The 15,387-nt window shown below is 53.1% G+C and overlaps 1 protein-coding gene across 1 annotated transcript; it reads left to right on the forward strand.

Annotated features, from left to right (window-relative positions):
* The first annotated feature begins 10,031 nt into the window (after positions 1–10,031).
* LOC123352241 (regenerating islet-derived protein 4-like) lies at positions 10,032–14,766 on the forward strand. The gene is made up of 4 exons (XM_044992096.1): positions 10,032–10,416; positions 10,713–10,850; positions 12,622–12,736; positions 14,466–14,766. Exons 1-4 carry the CDS (start codon positions 10,228–10,230, stop codon positions 14,531–14,533), a joined length of 510 nt encoding a protein of 169 aa, XP_044848031.1. The 5' UTR covers positions 10,032–10,227; the 3' UTR covers positions 14,534–14,766.
* Positions 14,767–15,387: the final 621 nt, after the last annotated feature.

A 15,387-nucleotide genomic window follows, 5' to 3' on the forward strand; every position in this document is an offset into this window, starting at 1 on the left:
GCTGGAAGAGTCTTTAGGCCGGCATGAGCAGTGAGCTTAGGGCAGAATTCACCTTGGTGGAAACCACGGCTTCGCCATGCCCTGCTTCTCTGACCTCCTCCTTCTCTCTTCCTCTCTCGGAGACCCAAAATGGAAGCTGCTGTGTGTCTGTGAACCCTGCTCTTAACGCAGGCCCCTGACACCTGCAGTCCATTGTCCTTCTGCTGCCAGCCACACTGAGTTCACATGTTCAGCCTGCCTCGACTTCCCAGTCATTCAGTGTTAGTGTCCTGGTCTTTGGCTCTCCCTTTGTATCGCCTGATCCTCCTCTCATCTGTGTAGGTTCTGGTCTGTTCATGTTCATGATTCTGGTCTCCAACCAGAGAGGTGCGAGAGTCAAACATCTCATCCCTTCTCTCCATTCCAGGGGAAGCATTTTAACGCCTCTGCACCGGTGTTCATAAAAACGTTACAGACCATTCCCGGTTCTGTCACACCAGGAGAGAACGGAGCCCCAGACAGGGGATCATTTGTTTCAGACTGGATCTCCCTTAATCCTGTCATGACTGTGTAGGGACTAAGGCCCCCAAATTATGACTGATTGTTATTTAAGCATTGGCTACGCATCGGTGCCTTTTAGTAAAGATGGGACAAAGGCCTGAGAGAGTTAAATAAAACCCTCAGAGTCTAATGGCAGGATCTTCAGATTTCCCAAACAGTCTGAGGAAACTGACTTTCTGCAGCTTTTCGCTAGAGTGTGACCCAGCGCGGAACTATCTTGTCAAACTAACCTGAGATTTTTTTTTGATGCACTTGCATGTTTGGTTGATAAAGGTAACAGGGTTGATGTCATCTACCTGACTTCTGCAAGGCATTTGACTTGGTACCACACGGCAACCTAGGACAATACAAACTCCACATGCCAAACCCTGCGTCAGGGCACAGTAAAAACCTGAACTGTGGCAAAAGCCCCCCACTATAACAGGAGCCATGATGACCATATTAAAGAGACAATAAATATCCCCAGATACAAGCAGCCAAAGCACAGACATGTGAGAACAGAGTCACTTCAGGTGCTTTCATTGGGCCATCATGAGCACCTACATACCAGGGTAATGGGCTCCCTTGAAATACAGCAGAGAGACAGACACTAGGGAGTGTGGGCAGCCCAGAACAGGGCCAATACCTCGGCCACAGGCAGCGCCCTCAAGTTATCATCCAGTCCTCCTGGGCCTGACTTTCCCCTGGCCCCACACGTCACCATTTACACCAGGGCCCAGTAGGTGTAAATCGCCCCCCAGGGAGGATGGTGCTTTTCCCAGTCTCTTTGCACAGGTGTAAATGACAACACCCAGTGCAGGGTGCTGATGAGCCAAGCACAGGGCGCGGGATGGGCTGAGTGCTGCCCGGGCGTGAGGGCCGGGAATTGCCATTTGGGTTTGGTCCTGCTTTGAGCAGGGGGTTGGACTACATACCTCCTGAGGTCTCTTCCAACCCTGAGATTCTATGATTCTATGATGGGGGCCAGGCCCCAGCTGGTGTGAGTCCAGTGACCCCCGTGGAGCTCTGGCCAGTTCACACCCACTGGGGTTCTAGCCCCGGTGATTCCAGAGGAGCTCTGAGCAACACCCACCTGCTGGGGGTCTGACCCCAAGGACTCCAGTAGCCCCACACCAGCCTGTACCCGCTGGGGATCCCCCCGCTGACTTCAGGGGGACTCCAGCTGATTTACACTCCTGGGGGCTCTGCCCGGAACTTTCCATGGGACAAGATGGACGTGAGCAGTTGGGCCAGTCAGGGCCAGGGCAGGAGAGCTCCCCAGAGCCACACTGACCTCAGCGCTGACCGACGAGGGGGAGGGAACAGCTTTTATTTTATCTGTTACATGAGCCCTGACAAACGCTTCCTCCTGCTCACAGCTGAGTGGATAGAATCATAGAATAGAATCATAGAATCAGAGAATCTCAGGGTTGGAGGGGACCTCAGGGGGTATCTAGTCCAACCCCCTGCTCAAAGCAGGACCAAACCCAACTAAATCATCCCAGCCAGGGCTTTGTCAAGCCTGACCTTAAAAACCTCTAAGGAAGAAGATTCCACCACCTCCCTAGGTAACCCATTCCAGTGCTTCACCACCCTACTAGTGAAAAAGTTTTTCCTAATGTCCAACCTAAACCTTCCCCTCTGCAACTTGAGACCATTACTCCTTGTTCTGTCTTCTTCTACCACTGAGAACAGTCTAGATCCATCCTCTTTGGAACCCCCTTTCAGGTAGTTGAAAGCAGCTATCAAATCCCCCCTCATTCTTCTCTTCTGCAGACTAAACAATCCCAGTTCCCTCAGCCTCTCCTCATAAGTCATGTGCTCCAGCCCCCTCATCATTTTTGTTGCCCTCCGCTGGACTCTCTCCAATTTATCCACATCCTTCTTGTAGTGTGGGGCCCAAAACTGGACACAGTACTCCAAATGAGGCCTCACCAGTGCTGAGTAGAGGAGAATGATCACATCCCTCGATCTGCTGGAAATGCCCCTACTTATACAACCCAAAATGCCATTAGCCTTCTTGGCAACAAGGGCACACTGTTGACTCATATTCAGCTTTTCGTCCACCGTAACCCCTAGGTCCTTTTCTGCAGAACTGCTGCCCAGCCATTCGGTCCCTAGTCTGTAGCAGTGCATGGGATTCTGCCGTCCTAAGTGCAGGACTCTACACTTGTCCTTGTTGAACCTCATCATATTTCTTTTGGCCCAATCCTCTAATTTGTCTAGGTCCCTCTGTATCCTAGCCCTACCCTCCAGCGTATCAACCACTCCTCCCAGTTTAGTGTCATCTGCAAACTTGCTAAGGGTGCAGTCCACACCATCCTCCAGATCGTTAATGAAGATATTGAATAAAACCGGCCCCAGCACCGAACCTTGGGGCACTCCACTTGATACCGGCTGCCAACTAGACATGGAACCATTGATCACTACCCGTTGAGCCCGACCATCTAGCCAGTTTTCTATGCACCTTACCATCCATTCATCCAGCCCATACTTATTTAACTTGCTGGCAAGAATACTGTGGGAGACTGTATCAAAAGCTTTGCTAAAGTCAAGAAATAGCACATCCACTGCTTTCCCCTCATCCACAGAGCCGGTTATCTCATCATAGAAGGCAATTAGGTTCATCAGGCATGACTTGCCCTTGGTGAATCCATGCTGACTGTTCCTGATCACTTTCCCCTGCTTTAAGTGGTTCAGAATTGATTCCTTGAGGACCTGTTCCATGATTTTTCCAGGGACTGAGGTGAGACTGACTGGCCTGTAGTTCCCTGGATCTTCCTTCTTCCCTTTTTTAAAGATGGGCACTACATTAGCTTTTTTCCAGTCATCCGGGACCTCCCCTGATCGCCATGATTTTTCAAAGATAATGGCCAATGGCTCTGCAATCTCATCGGCCAACTCCTTTAGCACCCTCGGATGCAGCGCATCTGGCCCCATGGACTTGTGCTCGTCCAGCTTTTCTAAATAGTCCCGAACTACTTCTTTCTCCACAGAGAGCTGGTCACCTCCTCCCCATACCGTGCTGCAGAGTGCAGCTGTCTGGGAGCTGACCTTGTCTGTGAAGACAGAGGCAAAAAAAGCATTGAGTACACTAGCTTTCTCCACATCCTCTGTCACTAGGTTCCCTCCCTCATTCAGCAAGGGGGCCACACTTTCCTTGACTTTCTTCTTGTTGCTAACATACCTGAAGAAACCCTTCTTGTTACTCCTAACATCTCCGGCTAGCTGCAACTCCAAGTGTGATTTGGCCTTCCTAATTTCACTCCTGCATGCCTGAGCAATACTTTTATACTCCTCCCTGGTTATTTGTCCAATCTTCCACTTCTTGTAAACTGTTCTTTTGTGTTTAAGATGAGCAAGGATTTCACTGTTAAGCCAAGCTGGTCGCCTGCCATATTTACTTTTCTTCCTACACATCGGGATGGTTTGTTCCTGTAACCTCAATAAGGATTCTTTAAAATACAGCCAGCTTTCCTCGACTCCTTTCCCCGTCATGTTATTGTCCCAGGGGACCTTGCCCATCAGTTCCCTGAGGGAGTCAAAGTCTGCTTTTCTGAAGTCCAGGGTCTCTGTTCTACTGCTCTCCTTTCTTCCTTGTGTCAGGATCCTGAACTCGACCATCTCATGGTCACTGCCTCCCAGGTTCCCATCCACTATTGCTTCCTCTACTATTTCTTCCCTGTTTGTGAGCAGCAGGTCAAGAAGAGCTTTTCCCCTAGTTGGTTCCTCTAGCACTTGCACCAGGAAATTGTCTCTACATTTTCCAGAAACTTCCTGGATTGTCTGTGCAATGGATGGGTGTGTCAAGGATTCTCTTATCTCTGTTTGCCTGGGCATTAAATGATGGTACCTGCCATCTGGACAGATTTGCATGTTCAGTATTGACACCTGGTCCCCTCCCCACACTGGTCTATAAATGCCCCAGGCACGGCCAGTGTCCCATGCAGGCTGCACTTGATCCGACCTTGCACCAGAGCAGCTACACAGAGAGACAATCAGGTGAGACCCTGGCTTCCTCCAGCTTCTTCCTCCTTCTGCTCCGGGTAGCTGGCGGCAGCTGATCCGTTACAGGGGCGGGTGCCCTGGATGAGTCCCCTGATCCGGGGCCGTCTCTGTCTCACCCCTTCCTCCCTCCCAGCACAGCCCTGCATGCAGCACCCTAACGCCCTGCCGAGCCCTGCCGAGCGCTCTGCCCCTCCCAGAGCTGGGCCCGGCATCCAGTCCTGTGTCCAGTGCCCAATGGAGCATCACTCTGCTGGGCAGCTCTCCCATTAGCCCCCTTCTCCCAGGCATGGTGCCACGGGGATCCCAACCCCCACCACGAGGTGCAGCAACTATCACTCCTCCCCCCCATCCCAACCACACAGTGTTGGCTTTCCAGACACTCAGTCTCCCTGGAGCTAGAAATATGAGTGTGATTCAAACACCTGTTAGTGGAGGAAAGGCCCCGGGCTGGGGTCAGTGGGTGTCTCATGTACCAGGTGCTGGGTGATAACACGAGAGGCTCCATGGTTTCTAACACTAAACTGGTCTCTGGTCAGAGAACGATTGCAGAGGTGCTGCACCTGCAGCTGGCATTCCAGCCGCGTGCACACAGACTGGCCTCCATCCTGGTGGCACTAGTGCCTCTTCCAAACTCTTCCTTCCTCCCACCTCTGCTCTCCCTCCACGTTCCATGTAGATGGTTACCGTGGGGACCTGCCAGCCCCAGCACTGGGGAGAGAGGGACAGCAGGAGATGGCAAATGACCCTGCTGAGAACCACTTTGCTCTGCAAATGGGACCCTGTTGCCTGGGACCCAGGTCCCATCTGAGTGACCCCGACCTCCCTGCTGCCTGCAGAGCCCAGTCACTGAGGAGCTGGACCTGGCTCCCTCCCGGGTGTCCAGTTCTGTACCTGGAGCATGGCTCAGTGAGGGCTAGAGGCAGAAGGGCCATTTGGAACCAGGTAGATGGGCTCCGAGCTGCATCCCCTTGGGCTGGGGGACAGGATCCCTCTCTGGGCCCTTCCAGCCCAGCCAGGCCCTTTAGCAAACAGCCCCAGCTCCAAAGCAGTGAAATGGCCCATGAGGGATGAGGGGGGTCACTCCAGGGGCTGTCTCAGGCTCTCATGACCCCATCTCCCTTGTGGGTTTTCTCCACAGGAGAAGTGAGAAGATGGGGCCAGTCGCCTACTTCAGCCTCTGCCTCCTCTGCTGCCTGATCTTTAACCCCTCGCTGGAAGGTGAGTCCCTGCCTAGCCCCTCGGAGCTGGAGACCCCAGGCTCTGTTTGCCCTCGATGGGAAGTGAATTCATTTCACTCAGGGACCCCCAGCCCCATCATGGAGGAGCAGCAGCCATCACAGCTGGGTCCCCCGAGCCCCTTCCCCACCAAACCCATCAATCCAGACCCCACGGCTTCCTGCTGCCCCTGGCTCTGAGTGCAGAGGGAATCCCTGAGACCTGCTGTGACTGAGTGTGAGAGACAGGCTGTGAACTAAACCCGCCCCCATCTCCTGTTCCTGCTTATGGGGTCACTTTCCTCCCCAGGGCGAGGGGGAGGCATCCCAACCAGGGAAGAGAATGTGCCAATAACATCCCAAACAAGTAACATCCATCTTTTCATTGGGCTCAAAATGGCACCTCTTCGTAAACTTGATCCTTCTGCTTTGGGATAATCCAAACTCTTCCATCCTCCTCCCCTCCAAAGAAAATCCTGGGACCCACAGAGTATTTCTCTCCTCCTGCACCCTTCCTTAACCCCACAAATCTCTGCATTTACGCCACATACTCCTAATCCCTTCCCCACCCATCTGTCACTAGCTCTCTGCCTCCCCTTCCCTCTCTGGGCCCTCAGCTATCAGAGAATCATAGAAATGTGGGGCTGGAAGAGACCTCCAGAGGTCACCTTGTCCAGCCCCCCTCACTGAGGCAGGACCAAGTAAACCTAGATCATCCCTGACAGGTGTTAGTCCAACCTGTTCTTAAAAACCTTCAGTGACAGGGAACCCACAACCGCCCTTGGAAGCCTGTTCCAGAGCTTCACTACCCTGGGAGTTAGGAAGTTTTTTCCTAATATCTAACCTAAATCTCCCCAGATGCAGATTAAGTCCATTACTGCTCATCCTACCATCAGCGGACATAGAGAACAATTGTTCACAATCCTCTTTATAACAGTTCATAACATATGTGAAGATCGTTCTCTGGTTACCCCTCAGTCTTCTTTTCTGCAGACTGAACATGCCTAGTTTTTTTAACCTTTCCTCACAGGTCAGGTTTCTAAACCTTTTAGCATTTTTGTTGCTCTCCTCTGGACTCTCTCCATCTTATCCACATCTTTCTGAAAGTGCAGCACCCAGACCTGGACACAGAACTCAAATGAGACCTCGCTAGTGGTAAGGTAGATCAGGACAATGAATTTCTGTATCTTACACACAACACCCCTGTTAAGGCATCTATGACAGTCCTCACTCGTGGGTTCTTTGGTAGGGGAGCATTCCCTAGTGGTCAGTGCTTAGGTCCATTAGTTGCAGGGCGTTGTTGGCAGGGAAGCCTAGGCCCTCCCCCTCCATGAGGCTCCGACTCAGGGCCCTTTGAGGGCTCTCAGAGATCTGACAGAAGGGGCTGCTTAAGGCTGCCCTCCCCAGGCCACTTCATACCACCCCCCTGCAACAGGCACAAGGTCGGGGTCCGGGTTTGGGCAGCGTGAAAGGTGCCTGCTCACCCCCAGGCACCTTTCAGTGGCGGCATGCAGGGAGTAGCTCTCTTCCTCGCTCAGGTTGTCAAATGCCTCCTCCTTCCGTAGGGTCCCCATCCGGGGCCAGATCAGCCCTAAGGCCTTCCCCTTCTAGGGCCGTCCAAGCCAAATGCAGGAGAATTAACAAAACTCAGAGTCCATAGGAGTGGGCTGCCTCTGGAACAGGCCCTCCCTTCCCTCAGGGAGTGACCTTTGGGCAGGTGTCCTGGGGAGAGATTCTGCCTTTTTCTCAGCTCAGGTTCCCTCTGCTGGAGCTTCAGGTCTGCTCTCTTCCCTGCTCTGCCACCAAATGAGCTGCTCCCCTGCCTTTTAACTCCTCCTCCAGCTGAACCATTTCCTACAGGCGGGGTGGGGTTGCATGTCCTTACCCCTGGCTGCCCAGTGTGGGGTTTGTATACCCCATTACAACATCCCAGGATGATATCCGCCTTTTTCTCAACTGCATCACATTGTCGACTCATATTCAATTTGTGGTCCACTATAAACTCCAGATCCTTTTCAGCAGTTCTACCACCTCGCTAGTTAGTCCCCATATCATAGTTGCGCATTTGATTTGTCCTTCCTAAATGAAACACTTTGCACCTGTGTTTATTTAATTTCATTTTGTTGATTTCAGACCAAATCACCAGTTTGTTAAAACCATTTGGATTCAAATCCTGTCCAAAGTGCTAGCAACCCCTCCCAGCTTGTTGTCATCCACAAAATGTATAGGCGTAATCTCCAGTCCATTATCCAAGTCATTCATGAAAATGTTGAACAGTACCAGACCCGTGACAGACCCCCAAGGGACCCCACTAGATGTGTCCCACCCATTTGACATCGAAGCATTGATAACTACTCTTTGAGTAGGGTCTTTAACCAGTTGTGCACCCACCTTATAGTAATTTCATCTGGATCGCATTTCCACAGTTTGCTTATAAGAACATCATGTGGGACTGTCAAAAGCATTAATAAAATCAAGAGATAGCAACTCCACAGCTTCCCCCCATTCATGGGGCCAGTAACCCTGTTAAAGAAGGAAATTAGGTTGGCTTGGCATGGTTTGATCTTTCCTTAAGTATCCTCGGATGAATTTCATCAGGCTCTGCCTCTGGGAAACATATAAATTATCTAAACATTCTTTAACCGGTTCTTTCCCTATTTTGGCTTGTGTTCCTTCCCTCTCATTGGTAATACTAATTATGTGAAGTACCTGGTCACAGTTTCCCTTTTTAGTGAAGATTGAAACAAAATAGGCATTAAACACCTTCGCCTTCTTGATATCGTTCATTATTAACTCTCCTTCCAAGCTACGTGATAGATGTACACTTTCCTTCATCTTTCTCTTGCTCCTGATATATTTATGGAATCCCTCCTTATTGCCTTTTATGTCCCTTTCTAGGTGTCATCATTTTCTGCCTTAATCTTTCTGATTTTGTTTGTGCATGTTTGTGCTATTCTATTGTGCCCCTCCTTCGCAATTTGTCCCTGTTTTCACTTTTTGTAGGATAACTTTTTAATTTTCAGGCAATTGAAGAGCTCCTGATAGCCTCTTACTGACCTCTTGATATTCTTCCTATTTTTCCTTTGCATCCAGCTAATGTGCTGTTGCACCTCTAATACTGTCTCTTTGAGACACTGCCTGCTTCACTGAGCTCTTTTTCCCTTAGATTTTCTTCTGATGGGACCTTACTGACCAGTTCGCTGAGTTTGTTAAAGTCAGCTTCTTTGAAGTCCATTGTGTTTATTCTGCTGCTGTAATTCCTACTCTTCCTTAGAATCATGAAATCTTTCATTTCACAGCCACTTTCACCCAATTATCTTCAAACTTCAGAATTGCAACCAAATCCCCCCTGTTAGTCAGAATTAAGTCTAATGTGGCTTTTCCCCTTTTTACTTTCTCCACTTTTGGAAATAAGAAGTTACCCCCAATACATTCTAAGAATGTTTTGAACATTTTATGTTTTGCCATATTGCTTTTCCAACAGATATCTGGGAAGCTGAAGCCCCCCCCATTAGTACCAGGTCTTGTCTTTTGGATATTTCTGTTATTTGTTCTAGAAATACCCCATCCTCCTCCTGATGTGGTGGGCTAGAGTAGACCCCTACCATGACATCACCCTTCTTTTTTCCCCTTTTATCTTTACCCAGAGACTTTCAGTTGCTCTGCCTCTCACCTTCTGGACCTCAGAACAAGTGAATATTCTTGATGTCTAATGCAACACCTCTTCCTTTTTACTCTGCCCGTCCTTCCTGAACAAGCTCTACCTCTCCCTACCAATATTCCAGTCCGGAGATTTATCCCACCAAGTCTCTGGGATGTTAACTAAGTCATAATGTTGCTTATATACTAATACTTCCAGTTCTTCCATGTATTCCCCATACTCCTTGCATTTGTGTAGAGACATCTGAGATGTACAGCAGATTCCCGCACTGTTATCCCTCTTGTTGCTCCTATGACCCCACTGTAATTTTCCTTCCTCCCTCCCCCACCAACATTTAGCCTTCTGTTAAGGTCACCAGTGGGATTTCGTCACCCGCCCCTTTTGAACCTAGTTCAAAGCCCTCCTCACTCCGTTGGCAAATGGGTGTGTGGTGTCCCTTCAGCCTCTACTACACTCCAATACCCCCAACCTCCCCTGTGCTCCCAGCCTGACCAGTGTCCCCATGACACCCAGTGCTCCCCATCCTCACCCCATAGTCCCCTGTGTCCTCTGACTCAACCCCCTCGATACCCCTCCCCGTCAGGTTCCCCAGTGCTCCTGCACAGATCATCTTCCTTGAGGGCAGCCCAGCTCCTGTCCCCTTGGAGAGGAGACAGTGGTAATTTTCAGTAGGACAGCCGCACTGCCACGGACAAAGGTGGCAAGGGAGTGGCAGCTGTTTTAAATGACTGGCTTCAGCCCCACTGAAAGTCATAGGAGATAGTGGCCATTTTGAGAGAGGGCAAAAGTTCACAGGATTTGGGGAGACCTGGAGAAGCTGGAAGGATGACAGCCGGCAGCTCTGCTCTGATTCTCTTCTCCGAAAAAGCCTCTCACCACATTGTTCTCTCTCCCCATCCCATCCCCTCTCTCGGATCAGGAATAGGGGCCACATCCTGTCCCCCGGAATGGCTCCTCTACCAAGGCCACTGCTATGCGTTCTTCCCCGAAAAGGTGTCCTGGTCGGAGGCTGAGGTATGAGACTCTTCTCAGGGATCCACCGGGCAGGGTGGGTCAGTGGGCAGGGGCTGAAGGGGTTTGGTGACATCACCATTGGCCCCATCGTGTACCCCAGCAGAGGTGGGCTGGGGAGGCTGCAGAAGTGACATGGCTGGTGCCAGGCCCTGGGGCTCGGGAGCACTGATGGGGGCTCTCTCCCCTCACAGCCGTCCCTGCTCCTGCTGCAGCCTGGTGGGGCAGGACCCCACACCAGTGCCAAACAGCGTCCTCCTGCAGGGGAGTAACAGAGTTTGCTGATGTCCCTGCTGCAGGTGCAGTGTCAGTATCACCGCAAGGGGGCCCATCTCGCCTCCATTATCACTGCCGCAGAAGGAATAATGGTGGCCAAATACATCACCGAGTCAGGCGCCAACGATCACGTCTGGATCGGACTCCACGACCCTCGACAGGTGAGTGCCCAGAGCCTGCTTTGCCTCTGGCAGCTGCTTCCCTCCACCCCCATGACTGTTTCCCAGGGACTGTGCAGAGACCTTGAGTCCTCATAGGGGCTGCCAGGTTCTCCCTCCCCCACTCCAGGGTCTCCCATCTGCACTCCACCTTTAACCCCTGCCAGGGGCAGCTCTAGACATTTCGCCACCCCAAGCAGGGCGGCAGGCCGTGGGGGGCACTCTGCCGGTCCTGCGGCTCCGGTGGACCTCCCGCAGGCGTGCCTGCAGATGCTCCACCGGAGCTGTGGGACCAGTGGACCCTCCGCAGGCACATCTGCGGGAGGTCCACTGGAGCCGCCTGCCGCCCTCCCAGCGACCGGCAGAGCGCCCCCCGCGGCGTGCCGCCCCACGCACACGCTTGGCGTGCTGGGGCCTGGAGCCGCCCCTGACCCCTGCCCTCCCGCACCCCTTCCATCTCCATCCTACCATAAGCACCGACTCCCCTTTGGCTTTTCCCTTCTAAATACAGCCAGGCCCTGCTCACTCCATAATCAAACTGACCTTTGACCTTTGACCTCTCCAGCTACTGCCCCGTCTCCCTTCCCCCTGCCAGCTCATGCAATGTGCCATGTCCTCTCCCTGCACCCCACATCCCGGCTCCATGCCACTCTCAACAAGTTTTCTAGTAACTTTATCCTGCCCAAGACTTGAGCCTCTGCTCCCCTTTGACCTCTGCGCTGCCCCTGTCACTGCTGGTCGCTCCCTCAGCTTGGGGATCCCGTCCTGGCCTGGTTCTCCTTAGGAGATCCCCCAGCTCCTTAGGGCAGGGAGACGAAGGGGGAGCAGTCACAGGCTGGGAAGGGGCCCCAGAGAGGGAAGGAGCCGTTATGAACATAGAACTAGAAAGAACCTCCAGGGTCACCGAGTCCAGCCCGTGCTACGGCCGGCAACCCCCTCACAACATCCCCTGCGTAAACCTATGAACCTCCATCTGAATCTTTGTCTCCATCAGTTTCCTTTCCCTCCCCCCTGCTAGAGAGGCACTGGGGTCAGGAGGCTCCCTGAAGAGCACACACAGACTGAGCCCCTGGATCCCCTGCCCCAGACCTGAGGCCGGGCTGGACCCAGAGCGATAGATGTGAGAGGCTCTGTATCCCTTTCTCTAGTGTCCTCAGCCCTCCAGTTCCCCCCGGCCTGGCAGTGGATTGGATCCAGTTCTCTAACCCCCAAATCCAGCTAGTCCTCCCATGAGCTGAGGCCAGGCCAGAGCCAGCACCCCTAGAGGTGAAACGCCCCATGTCCCCTTCTCTGATTCTACTGAGCTACCCAGTCCTGCTAACTGGGGTCAGACTGACGCTGAGCCCACTGGAGGGGAAAAGGCCTCGTGTCCCATTCACTGATCCATCCAGCAGCTCCATCACAGATGCACTTTTATTTTGCTTAAGCAGGATGAGATCATCCACCTTAAACCACCAGTGCCCCCCGGGGGCTGTGCCCACTAGGGACTAGAACACACTCCAGAGTGACTCTGCTCCATCACAAGATAATTAGTTAATTCAGGTTTGGAAGGGAGATGGTGAAATTCATGTGCTAAGTGTTACTATTAGATCAGCGACTCCAGGGCCCGTCCCCCTGAGCTGGCCTCTCCCCACCGACTGCCCCACGGCCCTTCCCCGACTCTTCTACTGCCTGAGTGGGGCACTTCTGTGTTGGGTTCTGTGTTTCTATGGTGCCTTGTCACCAAGGTCTCTTCTCCCCGGGACCCCATGACCTTTCTCCCCTGTCTCTGCAGAACAGACGCTGGAAGTGGACAGATGGCTCCCTGTATCGCTTCAGTAGCTGGAAAACTGGAGCACCATGTACCCTGACCAAAAATGAGTACTGCACTGAGCTACTGAAATACACAGGTAAGCTGGTGAGCTACAAGGATAAGCAGACAATTGAAACACACATGCACCAACAAAGGAGCCAAGACAGGCCCCTGGCCACACACTCCGGCACTCTCTGCAGGCATGGCCTCCTGTCCTGTCACCCTGCCTCACTCCTTCAGCTCACACTGCCGCTCTCTCTCCCCTGATCTCATCCGAAAATTCCTCCCCATGTGTCCCAGTTTGAGGCTCTTAGCTCTAGTCAGAAGCAGGCCATCCAGTACATTTGGTCCCAGATGATCAGTTAAAGGGAAAGACAAGAGCGGAGCTATGCCTACTAGGTGCCATGTAGGGACTCTTCGGGTGGTGCCTTGGTGGCTTTTGCCACCCTGATTCTGGAGGCAGGCAGGGGCTATTTTGGCCTCAGGAAAATTTAGAGCAGCCTCAGGGCTGCTCTGACAGTGGCAGTAACAACTTGGAAGGCCAGAGCACAGGGGTTTCAGCCACACCCCAGCCTGTCTCCTATGTTGGGGAGGCCAGGACTGGGCAGGGCATCTGTCTCTGCTGGGTTCCCTAAGCAAGAGGAATCCTCAGCTGGCCATTAAGCCAGCTTCCTGCTGGAGTTGCTGGAGTGGGGTAGGGGGCTGGAGCGGGGCTGAAGGCCTCGTCCCCTTGGCTGGCAGTAGGACATGGAGCTGGGTGAACAGGGAAAGCTCACTCGCTAATTCAAGAGAGACTCATTCTTCATGGGCCATGCTAGTCACACGGCCTCGCCCACCCTCCAACACGCCTGAGTCTGAGTGTTCAGCAGCGTTGGCACGAATGCTCCTTCCCCTACAAACTCACTCTGGGCAGGAGTTTTCCCCTCACTGTCTCCTACATAAAAGTGTCACTCATCCAATCCTGGAGCAGAAACAATGTCATGTGACCTGCACGACCAATCACACCCACAGCTAATAGTTGAAGTGAAAAATTTGCCAGACAAGTACGAAAACCGTTTCTGAATAACGCTCCCGAGGCTGTGTGGCTCTGCGAACGGGAAAGAGGGTGAAATTCACAACAATTCATCAACCCGATTCCGTAATGTTGTCCCCTGGGGAGAGATGCTGCCTCTGGGCCCTGCCCAAACCCAGATGTGTAGGAGCTGGAGGTAGGGCCAGCTCATTCAGCACGGAGCGAGCCGGCTTCCCTCTTCCTGAGCTTGTCTCTCCGCGGGCACCTAGCCAGGGCTCTGTGCTCTCCTTTCTGGCCTTTTGAGGGTTGTTGGCAGGGAGAGGAGGTAACAGCAGTCGCAGATCGAGGGGCAGCCTGGTCCAGTGGACAGGTACGGGGCTGTGACTCCGGAGACCTGGCTTCTATTCCTGAACCTGCCATTGATCTGCTGGGTGACCTTCCCCGCTCTGGGCCTCAGTTTCCCTACACACCTCTTGTCTATTTAGACTGTGCATTCTCTGGGGCAGGGACTGTCTGTCTGTGTGTGCATGCACCACATCTAGCACCACGAGGCCCCGTCGTGCTCTCATCAGACATATTCCAGCACAATAGAAGAGGGTCTCCCGCTGACACAGCATCCCTCAGGGAGCGAAGGAGTCTGTCCCTGTCAGAGGCACATGGGGTTTCATCTCCAGCCTCCTCATCCTCACAGCCTCATGCCCAGGAGCTGGGAGGGTCTTCTTTCAGCAGGGTGCATGGCGGGGAGTCACTGTAAGGGCAGGAATGGCCCCAATCGCCCTTCCCCCACCCCAGTGATTTCTGTTTTACCTTCTAGGTTTTAAGAACTGGAACGATACTCCCTGTAACAAGCCAAACGGCTACGTTTGCAAGTATGGACTGTAGCGAGGGGAGTCACTCGCCTGCGTCTGAAGGGGGAGCTCAGCGCCTGGGATGCAAAAGAACTGGGCTCCTTGGGCATGATCAGGCAACGTCCCAGACTTTGCGATGCCTTTGCTGCATGGAGGGCCTGTTCCCTCCCTCCCCGAGAGACCAGATCTCACTTCCCCAGCTGCAAACCCTCTTCCCCCAGGTGTCTCTGTTCTAGTTACACGCCTGCCCCTTCCCTCCCTTCCCCTCAGTGCCTGCAGCCCACGACAAGAATAAACTCTCCTGAGTGTGCAGTTCTGTGTGTGTCTCCTCTGTCCCATTCCTGGCCCCACGTAGACACGTCCATCCAGCCCCTCTGACTGTGTCCTGAGCAGCCCAGATCCCAGTGGAGGAGAGGATGGGGACCCCTAGAGGGAGGCAGGATGGGCAGGGGCGGGTCTAGGCACCAGAAAAGCAAGCACCTGCTTGGGGCAGCCCATTTGCAGGGGCGGCAGGGAGCTGAGAACCAACAGGGGGCTCTGGGAGCTGTAGTTCCTTGGTTAGCTCCCTGCCTATAGAGCCAGCCCTGGAGCAGGGAAAGAACTACATTTCCCAGCATTCCCTTGGCCACTACCAACTGGAAAGGAAGGAGGGGGACCTCATGCAGTAGCATGCTGTGAGTGGAAATTTGCACTGTGAATAGTAGGGAGACCATATTTGAACATTCAAAAAACAGGACACTCCATGGGGAGGGAGGGTCGCCCCACCCTGCCACCATCCACTCCCTCCGACTGCCCCCCACAGAAACCCCAACCCATCCAACCCCCCCCCCCACTCCCTGTCCCCTGATAACCCCCTCACGGGACCCCTGCCCCTAACTGCCCTCAACT

The sequence above is a fragment of the Mauremys mutica genome, chromosome 1 (assembly GCF_020497125.1).
Source record: "Mauremys mutica isolate MM-2020 ecotype Southern chromosome 1, ASM2049712v1, whole genome shotgun sequence".
NCBI lineage: Eukaryota > Metazoa > Chordata > Testudines > Geoemydidae > Mauremys > Mauremys mutica.

Bases quoted from the DNA above. Each gene is read 5' to 3' on its own strand.
- LOC123352241 (XM_044992096.1), top strand. From the start codon at position 10,228: ATGACAGCCGGCAGCTCTGCTCTGATTCTCTTCTCCGAAAAAGCCTCT. The intron at 10,851-12,621 runs GTGAGTGCCCAG...CTGTCTCTGCAG, and splicing joins GACTCCACGACCCTCGACAG to AACAGACGCTGGAAGTGGAC. The intron at 12,737-14,465 runs GTAAGCTGGTGA...TTTACCTTCTAG, and splicing joins TGAGCTACTGAAATACACAG to GTTTTAAGAACTGGAACGAT.